This window comes from Ictalurus furcatus, chromosome 11 (genome assembly GCF_023375685.1).
Source record: "Ictalurus furcatus strain D&B chromosome 11, Billie_1.0, whole genome shotgun sequence".
Lineage (NCBI taxonomy): Eukaryota > Metazoa > Chordata > Actinopteri > Siluriformes > Ictaluridae > Ictalurus > Ictalurus furcatus.
Genome location: NC_071265.1, coordinates 21,180,439 through 21,207,090, shown reverse-complemented (window position 1 = coordinate 21,207,090; position 26,652 = coordinate 21,180,439). Strand labels below are relative to the sequence as shown.

At 39.3% G+C, this 26,652-nt stretch overlaps 1 protein-coding gene across 1 annotated transcript in view; it reads left to right on the top strand.

The window, feature by feature from the left end:
• The window catches only part of LOC128615092 (membrane-associated guanylate kinase, WW and PDZ domain-containing protein 3), a 128,736-nt gene that overhangs the window by 76,508 nt on the left and 25,576 nt on the right, over nucleotides 1-26,652 (top strand). The window contains exons 2-5 of the mRNA XM_053636945.1: nucleotides 8,100-8,216; nucleotides 11,565-11,684; nucleotides 19,716-19,922; nucleotides 25,474-25,672. Of these exons, the coding sequence (XP_053492920.1) occupies nucleotides 8,100-8,216; nucleotides 11,565-11,684; nucleotides 19,716-19,922; nucleotides 25,474-25,672 (643 nt within the window). The remainder of the gene's footprint in view (nucleotides 1-8,099; nucleotides 8,217-11,564; nucleotides 11,685-19,715; nucleotides 19,923-25,473; nucleotides 25,673-26,652) is intronic.

Here is a 26,652-nt window from a genome sequence, read left to right as displayed (position 1 = left end):
CCTCTGCTTTACAGAGACTGCTGAATTGAGCGTAATTGGTGAGATTTTCTGAGCAACTGTAGATAGATTTGCTTAGGAATTTGCCTATGTGTTGTTAATCCATTTAAGGGGTCAAGGAGTACATGTTGTGTTAAGGGTTCATGGTGCCACAGTGGCTACAGTACGTTATTGTTTCCTAATGATAAATGAAGCTGTCTTAAAGCTAAGCATCACTCTGTTGCCCTTTTCATTAATCTCTCAGTGGCAGCTGATGCAATGCATCAATCATGGCTGTTGGATTGGGAAGCGTCTGAAAGGACTACAGAATATTTTTACTGATGGCATACATTCAAAGCCCTTAGAGATCATAAAGAATTTTTAGATAGGATTTTGGGTGTAGTATTTATTATCCTTACAGTCCTTATAGTAAAGTCTGTGCACTTGGCAGCCATTAGGCTGTCAGTGGGACTCATAAACCTTAAACTGATAGACAAGCTGATGTTTCAAACATGGCTTTGAAATCACGGGTAAAAATCTGACGAAAATCAAAAAATGTATAAAAATTTAGTTCCAATGACAAAAAAATATATTTTTCAGGTTTTTCCAGCTACTGTGCATGCACACTTTCCATAATAAGTGGGTAAAGGCTAAATGATGCTTTCTTTACAGCTGTTTCTATAGTAACAGCGATAGTCAGACCTGATGGTTGGATTCCTACTCTGCATACATGCACTATACAGTGAAAAAACATAAAAGCTTCTAAACCCCAATGAAGTGCACTAAAGTGAGCTAAGTATGTAGACCCATGTAGTGACCTAAAGGAAGAAATTTATGATTTGCTCTTGTTGTATCACTCGGTAGCTAACACTGATGTTTACCTGTTCTGGCTTTCATGGATTGTTTCCATTACTTTTAGGAATATCTTTGTCAGTTTTCAGAAATAATATATAGCTATATAGCTAATATAGCTAATATAACCATATATCTAATCCAAAATAAATTGTATCTCCTCTGTAATAACACTATAATCTCAAGTTGACATATTAGTGGTGAAGTTTGGTTTCTGATTGTTGGCATGGAGAGATATAGAATAACATCTCTGGTATGAGGACCAGTCAGGACTTTTATGGAGACAACAATGTCCTGAATCTGTATAAATGTCAGTGTAAGAATCTGACAGGCCTGGTCATTTCCATTTTTCTCCTTTGCCAATATTGTCACTTTTTATTGAAGGGTGGGGCTTGCACCCATCTCCCATGTAGAGATTTGCACTTTATTCCATTCTTTTTTAACCAGTGAACTGACTCTACTCCTTTGTCAGTGTCTACTATTTGGAATGCTGTAAATCAGATAAACACATATGGGTGGAAATAAGGTCCTTGATTTCTAATAGCTACAGTTGCTCTTGGTGCTGATCGTACATCTTCTCCTACATCACACACTTCCTTTGGTAAATGAGACGGTTGGAGATAACATCACTATCGCAACAGGGCTCTCTCTCTCTCTCTCTCTCTCTCTCTCTCTCTCTCTCTCTCTCACACTCTCACACTCTCTCTCCCATTACTACCAATCTAGTTTCTGTGCTCTGATCAAACACATGTCATTCTTTCCTGTTGTTTTCTCTTCCTTGCTTTCTCATTCTCCTTTAAATTCTAACAGAGATTGCCTTTTAGTTGCCTATTTCTCATCTTCCAACTTTTTTTGCGATTACAATCTGTATATGAGTGGGTTTGTGTGTTGTGATCATAACCCATGTCTGTACTAAATCCTAGTTTTGTTGTTTGTTTGCTTTTAAAAGAAAATGTCTATTCTCCTTTCTCTTTCATAATTCAGTAATTTATATATGTTCAGAAACCTGACATTTTTACAGAGTTTTACAGTTACAGAGCAAGCAAGAGAACTGGGATTCACATACTGTACACATATACTCACATACTGTGTGTTTCAGAGACTGTTCTGAGAATTTCTCATTTTAAATTATGAAAGCTGGATATTTGCTGTCCGGAGGCAGAAAAGGATGCAATGATGCCGGTGGTATAATATGTTTACATGATTCACAATCATGATTCACTACTGTTGTCAAGTATGTATTGTTGAGCACAATTGTGAAGCATTTCTATGAAAAAAAAATTGATGGGGAAGTATTTTTATGCCTATTTTGGAAGGTGACTAACAATATTGTCTCAGACAAGTGGATACAAAAGAGACACCAAAAGCAAAGAATAATGGAAAGCCTGACTGTTTGGGGAGATTTAATGATGCAGAATTCATTGCTTCCCCATCTTTCTCTCACTTCTTCTCTCCACACTTACTTCATTATTATTCTTGACCTTTTCTGTAGGTGTATGGGTGTAAGTCAATCAGTGTGACATAAAATCAGTCACTGGCTTTCACATTGGGTTTAAAATTCTCATGCATAGAAGAGGGTGTTAGATCATATGGACCAAGTTTTGTGGATCAACTGGGTTAAAGGAAAATGTCAAGGACCATGCAAGCAGACAAGCAAATGAATCTGAATTCACCATTTTATGCAGAATGCCATGTCAGACCACTAATTGGGCTCTCAAATAGGCTACTGAAACAGCAGTCCAGTACAAAAACATCACATCTCCAGTGGGCACAATTTTTGCATTATGACACAAGCAACATGAGTCCATGGAGTCACAATGTTGGGTATGAACAGTACAGGCTGGCTCTATATCCCCTTCATGGCTTTCGTGGAAAATGTCAGTTTGACGTCATTTACCTTTGTGTGGTTACATCACGTCCATAAACAGAAGGAAGAAGAGCCAGTTACGATATCGTGTGTGTGGGTGCTAAGGATGGTCGAGTGTAGGTAGCTTGTTCTTACAACAGCTGCTTAGAATTTAAACTTGTCATCTAGATGGCTGCTTTTAATCTGGATAGTTCTAAACGGCAATCATCGTTGACATCTGGGGAATCACCTGTTGTCAAAAACAAGAAGCCTCGAACTGTGGAGAGCCTGCAGTCAAAAAGGGAAAGCAACAGAGCCCGTGCTAAAATGACAATAAATATTGCCATAGCTTTTGAGAGGTGGCGACAGCTCTGAAGGTTCTGAAGGAGATCTGAAGGGATTGAAGACTGATGCAGATATGGCTTTTTTCTGCTGAACATGTAAGACATTTCAGTGGCTCAATAGGTAGCTAGCTAACTATGTTTTTTTTTTTTTTTGTTATGGTCAGGGGGGTAAATTGCACTTATTTTTTGCTAGCTATGAGAGAAAGCAACTTACCTCTACTCCAAGAAACCATATCCCCCAGAAGTCTGCAAGTAACTTGCAATTTTATGTTTCAAACAGAGATGGTGATAGAGAGGCAAAAGTGTAGTACTGCAACTTTAAACATAAGATGGAATTTACACCAGGATGGCCAAATGGTTAAGGCATAAAACCCAGTGGACAAATGTACTCATGTGTTTAAACCCCAAGCCTGGAAAGAGCTGAGCTTTAAGGCAACATAGTGGGGCAGCAGGTAACGTTGTTGCCTCACAGCTCCAGGGTCCCAAGTTCAGTCCTGAACTCAGATCCTGTCTGTGTAGAGTTTCATATGTTCTCCCTGTGTCTGTGCGGGTTTCCTCCCACCTCCTGAAAACATGTCAGTAGGTGGATTGTCTACTCTGATTTGTCAGTTGTGTGAATTGAGTGTGTCCATGATGCTTTGTGATGGACTGCCATACCATTCAGTTTGTATTCCCTCCACACACCCAGTGTTCCTGAAATAGGCTTGTGATTCATCGAATCACTGACCAGGTTATTGAAGATGAATAAATGAAAGATTTTAAAGTTGCTTGTTGTAAAGTTACTTGAAGCAAAAATTAAACAGAAATTGAATTTAAATGAATTAAATTGTAAAGCTTTTGTAATGTGTTGTTGTGTCTCACTTTGGTTATTCTTGTATTATACACCAGTTAATGTGGTCAACTAATGTGACTGGTCAAGCAGTATTCCAAGATTGCTTATATTTACAATAACCGCACTGGGATGTTTCACTGTGTGCATCACTCCACTTGACTCCACTGTGTTTGCCACATAAAATTCCACTTTCTAGTTTAAAACCATTACTACAGTAGTGTTAGCGACACCATCAGCAGACATGGCAAACGATTCAGGAATGTAACTTTTGACTTAAAATGTGAAAGCTCATCAGTGCTATAAAGTGAATGTAGCTTCTTCGGGATCTATTTCCACTAGCGGAGCAAAAATAAACAGAACATTTAGTCATATTGTGTCAAATGTCACTTCTACATTCTACAGTATATCACTTTCTTGTTTATAGAACTGTTGTATAAAAGCAATATTGCACTCAACATTATGTGGTTATACTGAATATCAGCACGGCTGTGGTTCAGCCTTAGGCATGAGCCTGAGCCTGCCGATATTCAGAATAACTGCACTCTTGCTTATGCAATATTGCTTAATTATACCACATTGTTCTTGCTCTCACTCCTGTTTGTGTGTTCATGGATGATCCTGTTTGGCACTTGGCTTATTTGTATAAATACCTGCACTTGTAAATACGTTCCAGTCCCTGACAGCAGTAAGTCTCATTAGTTCATATTCATTAGTTCATTTTTTATTTTTTCTGACTCTGGTGGGAAAGTTGTGTTAAATGCACTGTGTATCTACCAGCAAAATAATGTTTTGTATTTGTACTCCTGGCTAATTTTGCAGATACATTATACATCAGACATATTGGCTTTGACACTGGTGAATAATGGCAAAATAAGATAATAATTCTCTTTCCATTTGTCTTTAAAACTCCCATTTTTCAATATGCCCCTGTCTTGTGCATGGCTTAGAAAAAGACATTTTGTCAGAAAGTTTTCAGTGTAGCCTTTACTGACTGTAGATTAATAGAACCCATAATGAATCGATTACAGGGATGATGATGTCCCCATCGCACCTGTAGTGAATAACACTGGTCACCACTTTGGCCCTCAAATGATGTGCTAAAAATAAACTTAATTACCAACTCCTGATGTAAATTTAGTGGAAGAGAATCTGTGACAGACAGAATTATACCCTTAAAGACTGTATTAGATATCATTAGTGTTGTTCTCTGGGGCTGTTATAAAAATAATTGTTAAATTGATTTGAGGCTAGTTAACATCAGGGGCTGTTAAACCTCACACTCTGTTTAACGTGTAATAGCAGAGTTAGAAAAACTTGATGGAAAATACATTATGGTCACAAGTACAGGTTCAGTAGAAACCCAACAGTAGCAGCTTAACCTCTGATCAGTAGCCCAGAGCCTTCACCACTGAACCACTGTTGTTTCCCCTGATGATACTTAAATTAAGAACTATGAATGATCAATTATGATTTTTATTGTTGTTTATTGTGATTTTTGTGAATCTGGGTCCTGGTAAACCAGGGCTGATTCATTTAGAAATTCAGAAGTCTTTGGAAGCCCAGGGAGAGATAGAGGTGCACAGTGGAGTCAGAGGTTTGCTCGGTCTGAAAGCTGGAGATGATTCCTTGTCTGTCACATGTCCCACTTTCTCAGAAAAGTGGAATGAGTCAGGGTGCGATTATAGAAAGTAAGGCTTGGAGCAATAGCAGCAGGAAAAGTAAAAGCTTGGGGGCCCTCACTGTTGGAGAGCTGACAACAAAGGAAGGGGGGATTTGTTGATGGTTGATATTTTCAGCAAAGAGGTCCCTAAGTCTGACCACAGGATGCATCTCCTGACAGTCAAAAGTAGCACAATCAACAATGGAGAGAGAGAGAGAGAAAAAGGGAGAGAGATGATGATGCAACATTTTTATGGATATTAACAACTTGTGGGTGTGTAAATAAATCTGTAACTGAGAGACTGAAAATGTGATACGTTTCTGCCATCTCTCCTTCATGTCCGATCCAAAAAAGGGTCAGATCACAGCTGCTCCGAGAGCTTTCACAAACCCACAGGACTGAGAACCTTCTGTTAGCTTGTGTGTGAGTGTGTGTGGGTGAATGTTTGGCCATACTTTTACACTTCTGCCTTCAGGGTAAAAAAAAGCAATACAAAAACAGGACACTTTAATTTCTGTCATGTTTTACTCAATAGTCATTGTTTTTCTGACATATTGTCATCAGAAGAGATGATATTGTGATGGATAAACACGACATTTTTCCTTAACCAGAATGCCATTAACTTTTCTTTTCAAAGAATGAAACACTCAAAGCACTGCTGACATCAAATCTTTTTTTTAAACATTTTTTTATTTATCACTCAACCAATCAGATTTCAGTGTGCAGGGCAAGGTGGACGGTAGGGTGCCTCTGGGAATGTAAGGTTCAGTAGTCTGAAGTATTTCTTAATAGATTTTTACTTAACCACTGCTGCTGTAATCATAAAGACACTCATGTACTCATTCCAGAACTTTTACTAACAGTATACAGGATGGGTTCCCCATTTCAGTCCGGTTCCTCTCAAGGTTTCTTCCTTATGTCTTCTCAGGAGGATTTTCCTTTCCACTGTCGCCTCTAGCTTGCTCTTCAGGGCTCTAAATCTTCATCTAGATTTCTGTAAAGCTCCTTTGTGACAATGGAGCATGTATACAAATACAATAAAATTTTATGTAATTCAATTTATTTATATAAAATAATATTTTATATTCTTTGGCTTGATGATTATGCCATGTCATGCCATATGAATTACAGGGTTGTGTTATAATTTATATTCCTTCTCTTTCTTTGCATCATTGGTTTTCCCTTCTGTTGGTGTTATTGCTGTTTCTTTTTAAATCTGTTTCATCTGTTTTCAACACACCTGTACCAGACCTTCAATGTTCTGGATGGTTTGGCTCAGGTGTGTTGGCATCTGGGAGAGAGCGATAATGTGAATCGTCTGCTCCCCAGTTCTCTGCCATCACTCCCTTCTTCATTCAGTCTCTTATCTACATTTCTTTCTTCTCCACTCCTCCACAAACTTCTCCCACTTTCACCAACACTTTAAAGTTTGGTGAAGAGAAAAGTAACTGGAGACAAAAAGACTTCTGTTTCTGAGGCCTTCATTTCATGTCTGTTTGTGTGGTAAGACTGTCAGCATTGTTAACTTTTTTTGAAAAGGCTGTGCTTGCTGAATCAAGCAAGCAAAGCTAAATGGGACATGCACTGTGTCTGTTATGTGACTGTGGCAGTGCAGAGATATATTGCTCAAAGCAAAATCTTAGGATTGACAGTCAGATGAAAAAAAACTAGGTTCCCAAAAAAGCGTTCTGTTAGCTAGAACACTGAGTCTGGGAGGGACAGTCTGTACTGCATTTTGGTACTTATTTTTATGGATTCACTCTTCATGTTACAGTTTCCATGGTGACAAGCATGCCTATGTTTTGTTCTAGTCCTGTCTTTATCCCCGTCCTGTCTATGGGGGGGGTTTCCCCTTTTTTTTTTTTTTGGCTGTTAGGTGTTACTCTTGCTAAATAGTTTGTGTACTTACAGTGGTGCTTGAAAGTTTGTGAAACCTTTAGAATTTTCTATATTGCTGCATAAATATGACGTGAAACATCAACAGATTTATATGTAGATAAAGAGAACCCAATTAAACAAATCTGACAAAAAAATTATATTTGGTCATTTATTTATTGAGGAAAAATTATACAATATTACATATCTGTGACATTTCCACAAAAGTGTTATGAGGTTTAAACTTTGATAAATCCCTGTTTTTTAATTAAAACAGGACACTCACTCACATCAGATTGGCATCTCAATGATTGAAGACTAATTTTACCTTCAAATTAACTGCTGATCCTAGAGGCCACTCACAGATATGTAATATGTAATATTGGATCATTTTTCTCAATAAATAAATGGCCTAGTACATTATTTTTGTCTCATTTGTTTAAATGTGTTCTCTTTATCTACTTTTTAGGACTTGTGTGAAAATCTGTTGATGTTTTAGGTCATATTTATGGAGATGTATGGAAAATTCAAGCTTTCAAGCACCACTGTATACCTTGATGTTTCAATGTATTCTTGCAAAGTCTTATCAGGCAATTGGTACCTTATGTCAGAGCCTTACAGCCTATTGCATGCATGTTTGCTTTATAGTGGCAGTCCATTCTGAGCCCAATATATTTTTCTAACCCTCTTTTCTTTCTTCCTTTCTCTTTGCAGGCAAAGTGCTAAACACAGACTTGAGGCATTACCTCAGCTTGCAGTTCCAGAAGGGTTCACTGGACCACAAATTGCAGCAAGTCATCCGGGACAACCTTTACCTGCGTACTATACCATGTAAAATACATATACACACACACACACACACACACACACACACACACACACACACACACACACACACACACACACATTTCCATCTGCCAGTCTGTTTGTTATCTCCAAAGTCTCCTCTCATTTGGTTGTCAAAGTGAAGGCGGCTGCCTCAGCTCACTTCAGCGTGTCTGGATGTTTGGCTGTGAAGAGAGAAGCTAGTGATTCTCCTCAGGCTGAAACACTGCTTCTCAGCTGGGTTACTGTATTATTCAGCTATCTCATCCTTCATGTGAGCATATGTGAATAAGAAGATTGCAGGCCTTGAAAACTCTTGGATGAAGTGTTCTAAGTTGTATAGCTTTTATAAAGGTGTTGAGGTTTGGGATCTTATTGTGTGCTGAATTTGGTAGTGAAATCATAAGTTTTTTACTGTTCATGACCTTTGCATGTCTTTCTTTAGGTGACAAGGCAAAAACTACATATGAGGCAATAATTGGGGCTTCATTCAATTATGATTGAATGAAGCTGATTTTGAACGAATTAATGTTTGTATTACTGATATCAAGCAGAACGACAATATAGAAATGTTGTTAATTTCTCACATTTAAGATTATCCATTCCCTTTTTTCCAAAGACATAACATTTGCTCTGTGCCATGTATAAAATATAGCTGTGGCACAATGTTTAATTGAAGTGTTATTTTAGAACACTGTGGAGTGATTGATACTGAAAACTGAATTAACAACAGCTTGCCCCATCAGGATAAAGCACAGTGTCACGCTTTGATCTGAGTCCAAAATGAGACACTTAATTAAAACTTTACTGTGTGGTGACATTTAAACAGAACATGGTGCTTTGCTGTCCTTAGGTTACTCCATACACAGCCTAGTTACAGTACAACATGACAGCTTTTTTTTTTTTTTAATCTCTCCCCACATCTCTTTCTCTCCCCCTGTCTGTTCAGCTGAGATGATGTGAGATGGCAAGAAAGATAGGGAAATTGTATAGAGAAGGACATACAAAAAGGCTTAAAAAGAGGAATACAGCACCTCTGGTGGAGTCAGGAAGCAGCATCAGGGTGCACACGATAGAAGCTTTTAAAAGCCTCTCTGATGGAGAGAGAAAAGGAACACCCTTAGGTGGTACTCAGCATTCCCACTCCTCTCCCCTCTTCTTTCTTTCTCTCTTCTGTTTTCCTCTCATTTGTAGAAAATGTCACTTTAAATATTCCCATGCAGAAATAATAAACCCGCCCGCCTAACCTTCTGATCTTGTACTAAATCCATTCATGAGATCCACAAAATATCCTATTTGACTGACTGCTTCACTGTGATGTTTCACGGATGGTGTCATTTAGCTGGGTTTTTAGATCATTTACAATACACCTTGTTGAAGTCACTGGCATTTCAATATTGAAAATTCAAATGTAAATGTACCTCAAATGAGAGCAAAGCCTGGTGGCATTTTGTAGCACCCACACAAACAAAGCTGAGAAATGTCAGCTCGTATTTTTGGCCTTGTATTTGAAAGAAATGCCACTTTCCGATGCTTCTTGTGTGCAGCCAAACAATCGACTCTCCTCCCAAGAAGGTCCCAGTGGACATGACAGATACATACACACATATACACACATTCTCTCCAATACATTCACTCCCACGTCCACACTAACAGCCATGTTCTCTTGCTTAACATATGTGATATATGGGTCTGTGTTGTATTTATTATCTACTGTTCTAGAATCTTGAAAAAGACTTGAAAAGTCTTTTGAAAAGTTATACTGACCTTTGAACGGATTTTAGGGACTAGGAAAGTTGTGGCCTATTGCTGGGAGCCAAATTCAGTGCCACAGTTAAATGTGGATGGGAGTCTGCAAGAACAAAATTTTCATTTGGTGAGAAGTTCTTAGTCAGTCTCTCAATATCAACTCACTGGTGGCTGTTAGTTTACATTTATAGTTAGTTAGTGATAGTTTACAGTTAGTGCTATTCGCCAAGTACATTCAGTTGTCTTCAGATCTTCAGTTGTCTATAGCTTTCATGTGATCATGGGACCTATGCATGCTTGTGTACCTTCGGTTTACATACACAAGGAGGTGCAGCACAAAACTCTTTTTGATGTGGCTGCAAAGTACGCTCCCAGTGCCTCATTATTCTAGCATTCAATTTATTAAGGCTGTAACATGTCACTCAAGCTGCACTAGGGAGTGTGTTGTGCTCTGTGTGGTGCAAATTAAGGTTTAAAAGCTGCTGTCAAATGGTGGAAAGGGTCAACCACACAGGCCCTTAAATGAGGCCTAGATGTAGTTCTTCTGAATATTTATTTCACTAAGGTCCTAAAATGGCAATGTATTATTACATTACTTCATAAATAAAGAATATTTGTTTGACAAAAACAACCCTTGCTGAACCGAGGGATGGTTGGATTGTGGGATTTTAGGTTTTTATTTTCAGTTCCAAGTGCTTATTTGTGGGTGGGTAACATAACATACACCCAGCGCAGCTGATCATATATGTGTCAAATAACATTGTTTTGCGCAGTAATTGCACTATAGTTATGTTCATAAAAGGTCAACAAAGTCATTACGCTTCCATATTTAATCACCCCAAACATCAAAGCAACGTGTCCATTAGTCTGTTTAATCACATTTTATTGGCTACAAGCAGCTACGTTTAGAAACAGGATTAACCAATTGGGATCATGCACTTTTGCTATTTGTGTTTGAAATCTGCTAGATACATTCTGAGTATAGAGATATTGGGGTGACAACAGATGAAGTAGCTACTGGAGGTATACTGCAGGAGGAGTAAAAGATTGTCTAGTACATCAAACAGAACATGTAATCAGTCACATTTCCTATTTCCCATGCTGCTCTTTTTTTTGCGCTGACTTTTTGCACAGTCTTCACTCAAATGCATTCCAGTGTGTTGGGATATATGACCATGCTTGACTAGCATTGGTGGAATAACCTTTTGTTCTTCTCACTTTAGCTAATTAGGCACATTTCAAAGCCGCCTTTGTATTCTCTTTCTCTTTTATTCAGTCTCACAGCATTCAGCCAAGATTTTAGAGTCATCAAGCACAAGCTGTCTTTCAGTCTTCTGACAAATAACTCTAATAAGTAGACTCTGCTTGTATTCTTGTATGTTATAAAGTTCTTGATTCAAACTACTTGTACATATAATCTGAAGTTATAATTCAATCCCACTGGTGCTTTATTTACCTGCTATTTTTTAAAATACAAACAGATTGGGACTGAAAAGTGACTGGGAGTGATTCATTTAATCACTTGAATTGGACTTAAATTGAACTGAAAAGTGAATTGATACAGGGAAAAGGCATTCATTTCCTATTATTTTCTCCAAATTGAAGGTACAACCCGCCTGCCCAGAGAGGGGGAGGTTCCTGGAGTGGACTACAACTTCATCAGTGTAAGTGACTTCAGGATCTTGGAGGAAAGTGGTTTACTCCTGGAGAGTGGAATTTATGACGGTAAGTATAACAAACCAGACTTGGTAGTGGAGTGAGGCTCCATGTGCAGTGTTTTAATAAACACAATACAAAATCCATATTGCTAGCCAGGCAATGGTCATAATAATGACAAGAATCATTAAACAATATGACAATCCAAAGATATGTCGAGGAACCATTAGCAGGATGGTCAAATCATAGGAAAGGCAAACAGGGAAATCACAGCTCAGGAAATGAACAGCTGATTAGAACACTGGAGATACTGACCTCTACACGCAGGGAGGGGTACGGTCCTGGGCTGTTGTGGGCAGCAGTGCCTGTAGACTAGGGCACTGGTTTTAGGGTGATGGAAATATATTACTTTGATTTTATTACACTGTCAATTTATATAAATTATAAAAAAAATTATTGAATTTTATTGCATTTTATAATTAATACAATAAATTATAAAAATTTATTTTATAACATACAGCACCATGGTACATGGTGCTGTATTCTCTATATATCTTATAGCAATCTTAATTGCAAGTTCTGATATATAGCATTTAGTTACAGCTAACCTAAGGAATAGATATAATGATAGAGGGATAGATTTAAGGATAGAAGTTGGTCACTTTCACTGCAAGTGTGAGATTACATTGTGTTAATGCGCTTTGCAAAGCTTTCTACCGAATTGCTATAAAGCGCACATAAAAACAGGGATCAGGGAAGTGAGCCACTGTAATATCATCAAACCTCACTGGATCAGCTTCACATATACCAGAGGGATGGCTTAGTCACAGTAAAATATGCCCTGCTTAGAGAAATGTCACACATTAGATCATTACTGACCAGCCTGAAAAAAGGCAATGGCACTAAATTAATCCTTTCCACTTGAATGCGGCACTTGTCTGGAGTCTTCACTTCTTGCTCTAGCTGGGTTGATATGGGTGGATCTGTGATGTTTTTTTTAGACATCTGCTTAGACAAGAAGCAAGGCATTACAAACTCCAGAGTGGCTTTAGATCTATATAAATCTGTACTGTGAAAAGACAGAATGAGAAACAATGTGTGTCTGAGGCTACTGGAGTTAATGCATCCCCCTGTTGCTTCTGTGATTATAGCTGTTCCAGGGAAAGCCTGCTGGGACGCCCTGGCAGATCACACAGACATGTCCATATGCATCCTTCCTTAGAGAGTAGATGCTGTGCTCCCAGACACACACAAACACATGCACACGTAAACACAAATACCAAAAGTAAAAAATATGCACACAGAAATATAACCATGCTAAGCAGACGTTTTGTAGATTTATATGCACAACAATAATATTAGCTACTGTTTCACTGTTTTGGCTTGCTTTCATGTGAATAGTGTAAGGTTTCAAGGGACGTGGAGCATGTTCCAAATGTACCCGATAATGGATTTTAAAGGAGAATTAACATTAACACTGTATTTTTAATCTTGATAAGGTCAGAAAATTCTCATTATGTTATAGCACTCCATGACACTCTTCTGTCAACAGTCTGCATTGATTTATTTCTCTCTAAAACAATAGTAAGTGGTCTTGGTTAAGGTGCTTGCCAAATATGAATACGGAGAAATACGTTGTAGGCTGACTGGCATCCCCAAATTGTCCATAGTGTTTGAGTGCATGTGTGAGAGAGTGTGTGCAATTGTTTCCTGGGATGGGTTAGCACCTCTTCCAGGGTGTCCCCTGCCTTGTGCCCTGGGTCTCCTGGGATAGGGTCCAGGCTTCCTGCAACACTGTGTAGAATAAGCGATACAGAAAATGGATGGTGTGATGGAAAATTGGATGGTCCTATGAACACTGGAAACCTCAAGGGTTCGCGGTCACTCCGAAACAGTGCTGACCCTTTGGGTGCTCAACGAGAAGGTTTTAGGAAATGAAGGCCATATGACACGTGATCCAGTCATTTCATAACATGTTGAAGTTGTCAGTAGGCATGTTCATACTCACAAGAACCTATTCCGGTGATTCTTGCAAAAGTGTTCAATCCTCTTATAGGCCATCAGATTCCACTGGATTACCAATGACACTTACACAGATTGTTCGAGTCAGTATTTTTTTTATTCCAAACCAGTATGCTCATTTCAAAGACAAAATTCACTATTTGTAAGCAGATCTTTCAAAAAAAATTATTAAAAACTGACCAATGCTGCTTGCATAAGTATTCAAGCCCTCCAGACTTGTACTTGGTAGAACCACCTTTGCTGCATTAACAGCTATAAGTCAATTGGAGTAAGTTCCTACCATCGTTGCACACTGTCTGTGAGTGATTTTTGCCCATTCTCAATGCCAGATTTGGTCCAGGTTTTTCAGGTGAGTTGGATGTTGTTTATTGACTGCAATTTTTAAAAAATGCCACAGATTTCCAATAGGATTCAGATCAGGACAGCCCAGGTTTTGAGGATGAAAAACATACCCAAAGTATGATGCTGCCACCACAATATTTCACTTTATGACATTAATTAAATGTAAAGCAGCAGAGACGGCTGCATTTGCAAGTAAATGCTTTATTTGAGAAAGACAGGCAAACAAATCCAAAACTTGAGACAAATGGGGCTTCCCACACCAGTCTCTGTCTTGTTTCTGAGTTTTGAGGGCTGCCCAGTATAGATCTTACCCTAGTTCTTGGGTAGTGATGCCGCTTCCACTTCCTCACTATTGATCCAAAAGTGCTTACTGGGATGTCCAACCAATTTTTCACACTATTCCGAGGTTCCTGAGTCCAAACTGTAATACTGAATGAATGTGTGCATCGTAGATCATCCCACCGCAGCACACACATTTTGTAATGGTACCACTTTAGATAAAGCCTTCGAGGAGGCAACCCCCCTAGTGGATTGACCCCTTATGCCCAGAGGCATAGCGAGACCATGCACCTCATAAGCAATAGAGATTCCTTCCACTATCCATTTAGAGATGTGCTGCTTTGACACAGCGTCACCTCTTCTGTCACTGCCAAAGCAGACCAGCAACTGCTCCAATTATGCCACTGGCCGGAGCAGTGGACATAAGTACGAAGAGCCCTTATGGAAGGACACAGTAGGTGCAGTTTCTCTTGTTCCGGTGTAAGGAACAGAGGAGGGCAGAAAGCCTGCAACACTACTTGCTGGGCAGCAGACATAGGCACTCTAGGAATATAATACAGCCTGGAATATAAGAAGGCCTTGGTTAATCCAGGGCAAAGTCAAGGCTGGAAGGGGCAACAGAGAGGGCTTGTAAATCTCCTACTCGCTTGAGAGATGTCAGGGCCAGCAGAAGCGCTACCTTTAGAGTCAGAAGCTTCTCTGAGGCTGATTCTAAGGGCTCAAATGGGGTGCCTGACAGACCTTCCAGGACCACAGAAAGGTCCCAGGAAGGTATGCGCGGCCATCTGCAGATGGGCCTCAGCTGTCTGACACCATCCATAAACTTTGATGTTAGAGGATGCTGCCTCACAGAGGCTCCATCAATACAGGTGTGGCTGGTCGAAATGGCAGCCACATAGACCATGATTGTAAAAGGAGCCATCCCTGCTAAGAAACATCCCTGTGAGAACTCCAGGACAGTAGCTATTGCACAGTTTACTGGGTCTAACTGACATTCCTCACACCACGAGACAAAAAGTTGCCACGTGAACGCATACAATTTTCTCATGGATGGTGCGCTAGCATTCAACATGGTCTCTACAACCTCGATTGAGAGACTGGAATCTATGAGTTGGTGCCCCTCAGGGGCCAGACCCACAGTTTCCGTAGTTCCAGCCGAGGGTGATAAATCAACCCTCTGGCTTGAGACAATAGATCCCTGTGAATGGGAATTTCCCAGGGAGTGCCATCTAGCAGGGATATCTCCAAGAACCATTATCTCCAAGAAACAGATTCGAGCTGGTCAAGAAGGTGCTACTAGCAGCAGATGTAGACGGTCTTGGAAAATCTTGCTAGAACTTGTGGGAATAGAGGGATCGGGGGAAAGGTGTACAGATGTAACCTCGGCCACATGTGTACCATGGCGTCCAGCCCTAATGGTGCGGGAGGAGTGAGGGCGAATCACAGAGGGCAATGTGTTGTCTCCTCAGAGGTGAACATGGCCGAACCTCCACCATATGGAGTCCACCACTTGTGGATGGAGCCTCCAATCCCCTGGCCTCAACCCCTGCCTCGACAGGATGTCTAGTACAGGCAACCGGAATGTACATTTCTGTTGCCTGGAATGTCCATTGCACTCATGGACAAAAACTTTCCCTCCAGCCAGAGAAGAATTCATTGCACCTGCCTGAAAAGGGGGCACAACATAACCCTCCCTGGTAGTTACTATATGAGACCACCGTTGTATTGTCTGTCACAACTAACACATGGTGACCTCTCACCTGAGGAAGAAAGAATTTCAGTGCTAGAAATACGGCCCACATTTCTATGCGATTTATATGCCACTCTAGATAAGGGCCACTCCAGAGACCGTGAGCTGGATGGCCATCTAAGACCGCACCCCAGTCTGTGAGGGAGGCATCTGTCATTTCCTTCTTGGGATAAGGAGAAGTCCCGAGAGTGTAGCCCGAGGCTAGAAACTGGGGACACCTCTAAATTCACAGTGCACGTAGGCATCACTGCGTGACACTGATTACTCTAAGGGGTTTCGTCCTCGGATGTGCAATAGGCCCAACGGTATGACGTTGGCGGCGGCTGCTGCTGCTGCTATAAGCCCCAACAGTCTCTCATAGAGACCCAACTTTATCTTGCTCAATGTTGATAGGATTGATCTTATGCATGTTGGTGATAGATACGCCCTCATCGTAGTTAAATCCCATATAAACCCTAGAAAAGTCATCATCTGAACTGAAGAAAGCATACTTTTCATGAGGTTCAACCTGAGCTCAAAGCTCCGTATGTGGACGAGAACAACATGTTCAATCACCAACTCCCTGGATCGCACTAGAATTAACCAGTCATTCAGGTATTTTAGTACACGTATACCTTGGAGTCGCAAAGGGAGCCAGAGCGGCATCCATGCACTTTCGTAAAGGTGCGAGTGGATAAAGCTAGACCAAAGGGAAGAACCCGGTATTGGTATGCATTACCTCGAAATGCGAAGCTCAGGAATCTCCTGTGACTGGGCAATATTTCTATGTGGAAATACGCGTCTATTAGATCTATTGAAACAAACCAGTCCTTGAACTGAAACTGTGTAATGATAAGTTTGAGCGTCAACATCTTGAACCTGTATGTCCAAAGAGTATTGTTTAGATGGCACATATCTAAAATTGGCCCCATACTCCTGTATGGCTACATCTTTTGGCTACATCTTTTTTGTGAACCAGGAAATAACGGCTATAAAAACCTCCCTTCCGCACATGTTTTATGGGCCCTTTGACCAAGAGAGATCTTACTTTCTGCGCTAACAGTTGGCTCTGCTTTGTGCTCACTACTGTGGTGAGCACACCTCTGAACCAGTGGGTTGAGCTGTGAACTGGACCCAGTAACCCTTTTCTATGCTAGACAGAACTCATGGAGACACATTTGGCAGTAGTTTCCACACTTCCAGATGGTCACTTAGTGGCGTTAACTTTTCCACATTTTGTTGGAGGGAAAACATCAGATTTTCTTTGACCTGTGATAGCTCGCTAACCAGAGAAAACTGAAAACTTGGGAGGACATTGACTAAGGGAGGCCCTACAGTAATACTGGGGGTTAACTGCCCTAACAACCTCTCGTCCCCTGACACCTCCCTCCGCAGCCCATCAGGATCGCTTCTTCTTTGCCTGCTTGGCTCTGATACTAGTTCTTAAATCAGGCCTACTAACAGGCTGCGACTGTGGGTGCCTGGTCCCCCTGCCTTTCTGCGGGGAGAGGCAGGCAATTGCACTTGCCTTCTGTGCCTCCCTCACATCAGTACTGGCCTGGGCTCCACTCGTGGAACTGGCTGAACATTGCTGTTTGCTGTTTCATCTCCAAAAACCTGTCAGCGACAGTGTTAACCAGAAGGTCAGAACAGGCCGGAAGGTTCAACTTGGGCGTCCAGGAGGAAAACCTTATCCTTATCCCCCATGCCTGAGAGGTTGAGCATATATATATATATACATATATATATATGCTGTTATACAAATAGCTCTTATCTACAAGTTGATAAGAAAAGGAACAAATGCCAGTGGTATTTAAGTTATACACATATATAAGTCTTTTAGTCTCTTTGTGACTTTGTTAGAGGTAGAAAATTCATTAAAATCTTTCTGTTCTTTATATTCAAATTGTCACGTTCTAATTAAATTATATAGACTCTTTTCTTCAGCCAGCAGTTCTCTAATAATGCCTAATAATTTGTTTATTTAGATCATGATCTTATCATTATTTGTAAACATGGAAATGACCTTCTCCTTTAGTTACAATTTCAGTAACGTTTAAAAAAAACGCTGAGGTGCCGTTTCCCTCACAGTCCCATTATTCAGCTCACTGTAGCTCAGCTTTGACAAATGATACCACAAATGTACTTTGATGCTGAGTTGTGGTTATACCTTCATGACAGTCATATACTAAGAAGTTGTTTGTTTGGTTATTAATCACCGTTTGTAGATAAATGTAGCACATACTGTATTAGGAAACCTAACCTACACCTAGCCGTAAATGTTCTGTATTTGACTTTCTCTCTGGTTTAATAAAAAATAAATGGTTCCCTCAGAGCTGTTATGGTCCCAATGCATATTCAGAAAGAGGTGAACTGATTTACTGACAGTAATTACATAGTGTTAAAAAAAAAAAAAAAAAAAGCTTAATCTCATGTGTGTTCCATTTCTATTCTCTAATTAGGCTCCTTGTATGGTTCAAAGTGAAAGTCTTAATGTAAGTGATGATTAAAAAAAAAAAAGAAGAATACTTTACCTTAACCTAATGTTTATCTGCATTAATCAGAATCAAGAGGTTATTATTATTATTATTATTATTATTATTATTATTATTATTATGAAGACAGTAAACAAATAGAAACAATACATCCTATGGTTTAAATTAATCTGGGTTTAATTTATGAAGATTAAGCAGTTGATTTGGACAGATTTATGTCCCCTTTGGCATAGATACAATCATACTGAGTGATTCTAGTGTCATGTTGAGAGAGAGAGAGAGTGACTAATGAAACACACAAAATAATAATATACACACAATCACACACACACACACACACACACACACACACACACACACACCCCACTGTATTAGTAAACCATTTAAGCACATTATACAACACACTGATTAGATGCTCCATTATAGGTGCTGAATATGAATGAACTGTTTTTACATTCGAATAAAACATGGAGGATGGGGTTCATTACTGAATCCATTGGAGAGTGTAATTGCTATCAGTGTGCCACCAAAATGAGAACGTTTGATGTGTCAATCTACACAATATATTGTCCTTTCCAAAACCATTGTCTGAAATGAGAGAGCTAGAACCAGGTAGAGACAAAGAAGCATTCCCTCAGATCCTTAATTTATTTTTCTTCATCATAGCCTGAAAACACTGCTTTCTGATCTGAATGAATATTAATTTGTAACTAAGCTGCTCTTTATTCAGTCCCTCTGGCATCTACTTAAGCTACTCACTCCTCTGTTGACTTCCATGACCGTGTCTTTGACCAACAACGCTGTGCATTTACAGATTTTGTGACCGCTTTAAATTCTGTAATAGGAAGGTGAGATAGGGGAATCCAGAGCAAGTCTCAGTGGAATCAATTTAAACTTAGCATCACCTACAGTCTTGGTCTTATGAGTATGTGAGACAGAGGCCTCCATCAGTGCCTTTTTAGTTGAAGAAAGGTGACTCAATATCTCCAGTGTTACTGGAACAGCATGTTTTTTTGAGCAGCCATGCTTTTAGAAAGCAGCTACCAACAATGCCAACACACTTTCAGCTGAGCGTTAGTAAAAATCTAAAGCAAAGCCAAGCAACTAAGTCGGACTTTTGATTTGTTCTTAATTTATGATAATAATCTTAGTTTCACTGTGATTGAAATCGGAAATTCATTATAATAATCTCAGAAATTATGGCTAAAACTGATTGTGTTGTGCTTTTCAAAGGAAACTACTATGGCACACCCAAACCCCCTGCAGAGCCTAACTTGGTTCAGCCTGATCTGGTCGATCAGGTGTTGTTTGAGGAAGAATTTGGCACAGAAGTCCAACGCAAGCGCACCACCTCCGTCAGCAAGATGGACCGCAATGACAGTGTTGTCCCTGAGGAGGAGGACGATGAGGAGCGGCCAGCGCTGCCAAACGGCCTTCCAGGTGTGTGTGTATGTGTGTCTGTATATCTAGTTGTCAACCACAGTCTCAACCATGCAACTATTTTGACCTGAACTATTTTTATGTTGTTGAGGTATAATTACAAAGAGATGCTAAATGTATCTATTTTAATTTACACCTTGATGACCTTGATCCTAATTAATATAGCTTTTTATATTCAGTGTAGTCAGCATTTAATTTTTATGTTTTTCTTTATTTTTATCAAATGCTTTTAGCGCAGAAATGACCTCCCATATAAATATATACCAGGGCATATTTCAGATCATCTTCAATGGCTATGCACAATCACAAGAATAAAAACATTAATTCATATTTAGACCATTTTATCATGGTCAGGGTGATGCGCATGGTGGAACCGGAGCCCCGCCCCAGTGCAGAGGGCACGAGGCAGGAATACACATTACGGGATGTCAGTCTATCACAGAGCACCATGGACACACACATTCACAGCTAGGGGCAATATTGAGTAGCCAATACATCTACTGACATGTTTTTATAAAGTGGAAGTAAACCTGTAAAATCCACACAGACACGGGGAGAAACTCTGCACTTAGACAGTAAGCCAAGCGAAAGTTTCAAGTTTTATTGTCTTGTGCACAAGTACAGTGTATAATAGACAATTGTGTCACAATAGACACAACATGAATTATCTATATAATGTCTAAACTTTCTTAATTCTTAATCCATATATGCGGTTGGTGAGACAACACAATAATAAGATAATAGGATGAAAGGATCAAAGTTCCTTTGCCAGTTATTAAAATCATCTTAATGTACATACCCAAAAATATATTTATAATTTTTATGAATTGGCTCAACAGCTTTTGTATTTTTTGTTGATATAGCCTAGGGTTGTTTAAGCCCTTGGTTCCAGCATAGATTTCAATTTGTTTTCACATGTGAACTAACATGCTTGATGATGAGGTGAACATTTTCCCCATATGAGGTTATTCCACATTTGAATGAACCAGAATTAACTGCTGAGTGCCCAAGGCAAGATTTGGACACTTCCAGGGAAGAAGTCCTCCAAAGTGTTTTCCAAAAAATGAAAATGTTCAGGGTGCTCTGTTTGATGGAACAAGAGCAAAATGATCACTGTAGAAAAGCATAACCACTGTCCCTAATGTTCAATGTGTGTTTATGGCTCATTAAAAGCTAAAAGTAAAAACTAGCCACAAGACCAACCTTCAAGAGGGCATGTCTATGTTCAGGATAGTTCAGGACATATTTTTTTCATATTTATTTGGAACTCTGGTAAGCACAATGTTTTATCATTTTGGCTTTCTTGTCAGCTGCACATGCTGTAGTCTGTGTTCCAACTGCAGGAGAAAGAGTTGACATACATAAATTCATAACAGCGCATATTTAATTCTGCATGCATTTATAAATCACAGAAAACATGTACCAGTGTTCTGTTATTTTTTTATTCGGTCCTAATAAAAAGTGGAACTAGTATCCCAACTACTGTTGTAATATCATGTTTTGGTACATTTAAGCAGTTTATAAAAAAAAAGAATTTTGCAGTCTTTGATATATACACTGCGGATGTCTTCGGATATTAAATCCACTGAGGTGATATTCTGTTCACCACAGTTGTAAAAAGTGGTTATTTGTGTTACTGTAGCCTTCCTTCCAGCTTGAACCAGTCTGGCCAGTCTCGTCTCCTCATCAACAAAGCATTTCTGACTGCAAATCTGCTGCTTACTGAATGTTCTTTGTTGTTGTTTCTGCAGAATTTTGTGTAAACTTCAGAGAGTGAAATACTGAAATCAGAATCACTGAGATCACATTTTGTTTTCTATTCTGGTGGTTGATGTGAATAATAGCTGAAGCTCTTGACCTGATTTTATGCATTGCACTGCTGCCACATGATTGGATGATTGGATATTTGCATGAATGAGCAAGGGTACCAGTGAGTGTATTCGTCTTATTCATTTTTACATAATTAGAGAAAGGGATTTCGCAAGGCTTCTTTGGATGTCTTTGGAAGGTTTTACTTAAAACCCTAGGTTATTTTCCCACAGGACAAACCAAAGAATCCTTTAGTATGGTAGGTGAAACTTTTTTTTCCTCAGCAGAGTCATGTGTTAGTAATGAATCCAATGTCTCTGTATCTGGCAAAATACTCAATTCAATGATATACTGGAGGTGATGTGGACACTGAGAGCTTCTTGCTAAGCCTGGTGCAGCTTTACATAAAATCCTTTGGTGGCACATTATCACTGCATTGGGACAGAATGGTGCAAGGTCAGAACTCAACAATGATTATGCATGCTCAGTTTTGCTCTTCCTCAAAAGCCAGATCCCAGATTCACTGTGACAGCGTGGTTTACCTTGAAGTGAATATATTCCAGTGACCTCAGTTAGGGGTTTAAATTCGAGCTGTTCTGCACTATGATACCAGTTCCCTCCATTCCTTAAATTAGATTGCCACAGCATGCGGTTGTGCTGAGAAATGAATCGCTGATTCATACTGATTCATAAGAATCACAGACGACGTTTAATCGATTATTGGAGAGTGAAATGTACCTGTCACTCAAGCTAATAATCCTACAGTAAGCTGTCATGATTAGTCATACTGGATGCACATGCTGTTTTCCAGGCAATCAGGAAATAACGCCACACATTTATATATGCTTTATTGCATATGGCTATCCATATATAATCATGGCAAATAACCCCAGGGCTACTAGAGAAATGTAAATAAAGAAATCTAGAGATAATATGAGAGAGAGAAAGTGAGGGTGAAATCTACAGTATAAGGATAATTGAAGACAGCTGTCTCTGTCCGTCTTGATGTGCTTTGATCCAATGTATACAGTCTGTTTTAATGGAAACCATAATGGTAGTCATCTTAATGGAAATCTATTGAAGTGAGTGAAACAAAAAATATCTGTAAAGTAGGCATTGTTGCCATGGTACCAAGCAGAATATGCATGTGTTGCCTGTGGTAGGTTGAGCTCTCAAGTGTACCACTATTGATTAATGTCTAAATTGCAGAGTGGCTATGCATTTGCATAGTTATCTCTTGCAGTTGGGACTGGCTAATGCCCCAATCGAGGCCTTGGCTGATACCAGTGAAGAAGAAATAGCTGCTGAATGTTCACTGAAGCAAATAATCCCTTCACTTGTGTAGAAAGAAATCCAATAAAAGTACTTTTTCCTTGGAGTATTTTAATATGTGTTTTGGAGGCTTGTTCCACTTTCACAATAAAAGAAGTTGCAAGATTGCAAGGTTTCCAGCAGGGGCTTGTGACCATAGATTTTGTTGGGGCATAAATAGCGACATAGTCTCAAACAAAATTAAATCGAGAGGCTAACACACTCGGAAGGTCTTATCTAGTAAAATTTTAGAGTGACCCCATAATAGGTAGTTGAGAATCAGCAATATACTGTACAGACATCCGTCTTACAGTCTAGAAGCTCATTTTGATCAGTTTTAGACATACCTTCAATGTGTTTGAGGCAGTAACAATTAACCAGGGTTGACAGGTTTTAGCAAGATTTCCAGCCCATCTACATCCTCCCAAAAACCACACAAAAGACCTATAACTAGCCCAAGACACATTTTTCTTCTTTTACTGAGTGGGGAAACAAGTATATCACATGTATTTCTGATGTACAGACATTATCCAGTACATAATTATTTTCTGTACATCATAAGCACACTGTATGTCCCTATACGTTTGCCATTTTGCAGAAATGTATTAGATTTAATTACAATTATTTGCTATAAAACAAGATCTTGTCCGTGGAATATTTTTAAACCAGCCCAATCTGGCAACCTTATCATTAACCATTGTACGTGCTCCTCCTCCTCCCCTGAAAATGTTCACAGAGCAAGCATGGGGCGGTGCAAATCTTGACTCTATGGATCGCTATTAATGCTTGTTGCAGGTCCCATTTTTTGACCATTACTGGAGTAGTAACTCTATGGAAGCTCAGTGGGTATGTGCGCGCATTTCCCCACGATAGCACGATATCTACAAATGAGCAAATCACTGGGAAATCAGTTTATATCTGTCAAATATAAAGAATTAAATTGTTAGTCACTCAAAAGGGGTAATTAGTGGCACATTATCACTGCATTGGGACAGAATGGTGCAAGGGCAGAACTCAACAATGATTATGCATGCTTAGTTTTGCTCTTCCTCAAAAGCCAGATCCCAGATTCACTGTGACAGGGTGGTTTACCTTGAAGTGAATATATTCCAGTGACCTCAGTTAGGGGTTTAAATTCGAGCTGTTCTGCACTATGAAACCAGTTCCCTCCATTCCTTAAATTAGATTGCCACAGCATGCGGTTGTGCTGAGAAATGAATCGCTGATTCATACTGATTCATAAGAATCACAGATGATGTTTAATCGATTATTGGAGAGTGAAATGTACCTGTCACTCAAGCTAACAATCTTACAGTAAGCTGTCATGATTAGTCATACTGGATGCACATGCTGTTTTCCAGGAAATCAGGAAAAAACAGCACACATTATTTATGCTTTATTGCATATGGTTATCCATATGTAATCATGGTATTAACTCCAGGCTACTAGAGAAATGTAAAGAAAGAACTCTAGAGGTAACATGAGAGAGAGAAAGTGAGGGAGAATTGAATTGAGCTGTCTCTGTCCATCTTGATGTGATTTGATACACTGCATACAGTCTGTTTTAATGGACATGGGGCACTGCAAATTTGACTCTATGGATTGCTGTTAGTGTTTGTTGCAGGTCCCATTTTTGACCATTGGTGGAATAGTAACTCTATGGAAGCTCAGCGGGGCAGTGCAAATGAGCAAATCACTGCGAAATCAGTTTATATCTGTCAAATATAAAACAACAAAATTGTTATTCACTCAATTTAATTAGTATTTCAACAGATTTTTTTTTTTTATTATTATCTATTCTATCAATTTACACCAATATTCCAGGCTCTTAAAGTAGAATAGGATGAATTTAGGAAAAAGAAGGGCTAAGAGCAACTATTCAACTGTGTGCCCTATTGGGTGATAACATTTATTTTATTAATTAAAGTGTTTTTATTTATTCATTTTTATTTTTTTGGTTGCATAGACTAGTAGATTAATGTATTCAGTAGTCACCGCTTTGGCGATATTGACTAGTTGGAGGAATGGGAAAAAACATAGAGGCAGATGGCAAAGTAATGCAGGCAGATGGTTAAAAAAGCCATCAAAATGTAATATTTGCACAATTTTAGTCACCTCTGATTAAAAATAAATAAATAAATAAAAGCATCAGAAATATTTGGCTTGGCATTGCCATTTACTTGCCATGTCTTGCAATTTCTCCAGATCCTTGTCTCCCTGGCCATCTTCCAAATCCAGAAGAGATATGTCTTGCCTTGTCTATCTGTCTACCTTAATATACAAATCACTCCCCTGCCTCTCTGTAGTGCTTTGCATTGTGTCATGTGTTTGTGTTATGTGTCATGCATTGTCTCATAATTCTCTCTCTCTCTCTCTCTCTCTCTCTCTCTCTCTCTCCCTCTCTCCCTCTCTCTCTCTGTCTCTCTCTCAGAGGGAAGTGAGGAGTGGAGGAGGCCGGTGCCCAGCTACACTCAGTCTAACAGCAGCAGCAGTGTCACTCGTGGAGGTGGCAGCAGCAGTAGCGATCTTGTTCGCACCTGGAGTTCTCTCTCCAGAGACGACAGCCTTGAACCCCTACCATACAACTGGGAGATGGCCTACACTGAAACGGGCATGGTCTACTTTATTGAGTAAGGCTGACTCTGTATACTGTATATGAGTGTGGTGTATGGTGCAGCACTAGGACACCAGGGTCCCCAATTCAATCCTGAGCTCAGGTTACTAACCTTTTCCTTTGAGATTGAAAGGATAAGGAACTTGGTTTTGATTTCAGTTTTGTGTAGTATATAAACTTAATCTGAATTTTCTTTAGAGCATTGTTTGAATGTCTGTGTTTGGTTATCTTGTTATTTAAAAAGAGGTTTAGGTTATGATTGAGCAATACCAGTAATGCTAGTGATGTAATATAATTGATCACAGTGAGGATTCTCCAACCATTAATATCTTAATAGCCTAAAGCATGCTGTGTAGTGTAGTGAACAAAACCGCTGGACATAATTACAATACAATGCAACATTGTGAAACAGTGACAAACACTGTCACACACTATGCCTGACCAAATATAATACACTTAAATTTGGAAATACATGCAGAATGTATTTCTAAATTGGTCTCTTCACTTGACTGATCACTGTCTACCACAGTGGTGGGGAAATAATTGCTAACTAACTCAGATTCAGATTACCAGTGTCAGATTAAAATGAATTCATTAGGTTTGTGTCCATTTCACTATGGCACATGTCAGGCATATCAAAGCATGGCATTTATTTTGTGAGAAAAGGACATTAAGCTAGCAAGGTTTTTGACAGCTTTAGGCAGACTGACTGCATCTACTGGTGCATGTGTTAAACTGGCATCTCAAACAAAATTATCTTAACAGCCAAAGCAAGGTTAGAAGTTGTATAAAAATTATTTTCATGTCATTTTAGTAAGTTTTTTATGGCATATTACTGTTTTGAAAGTAGAGAACTCAAATTATGTTGGGTTACAAGTAAACTGTCCAGGGTGGTATATCACTAGACCAGATTTGAGCAACCTGGTTCTAATGTATAAGGAGCATAAGTGTAAAGGTCCATTATACAATTGTGCGTTTGTGTTCTTTTTAGTGGAT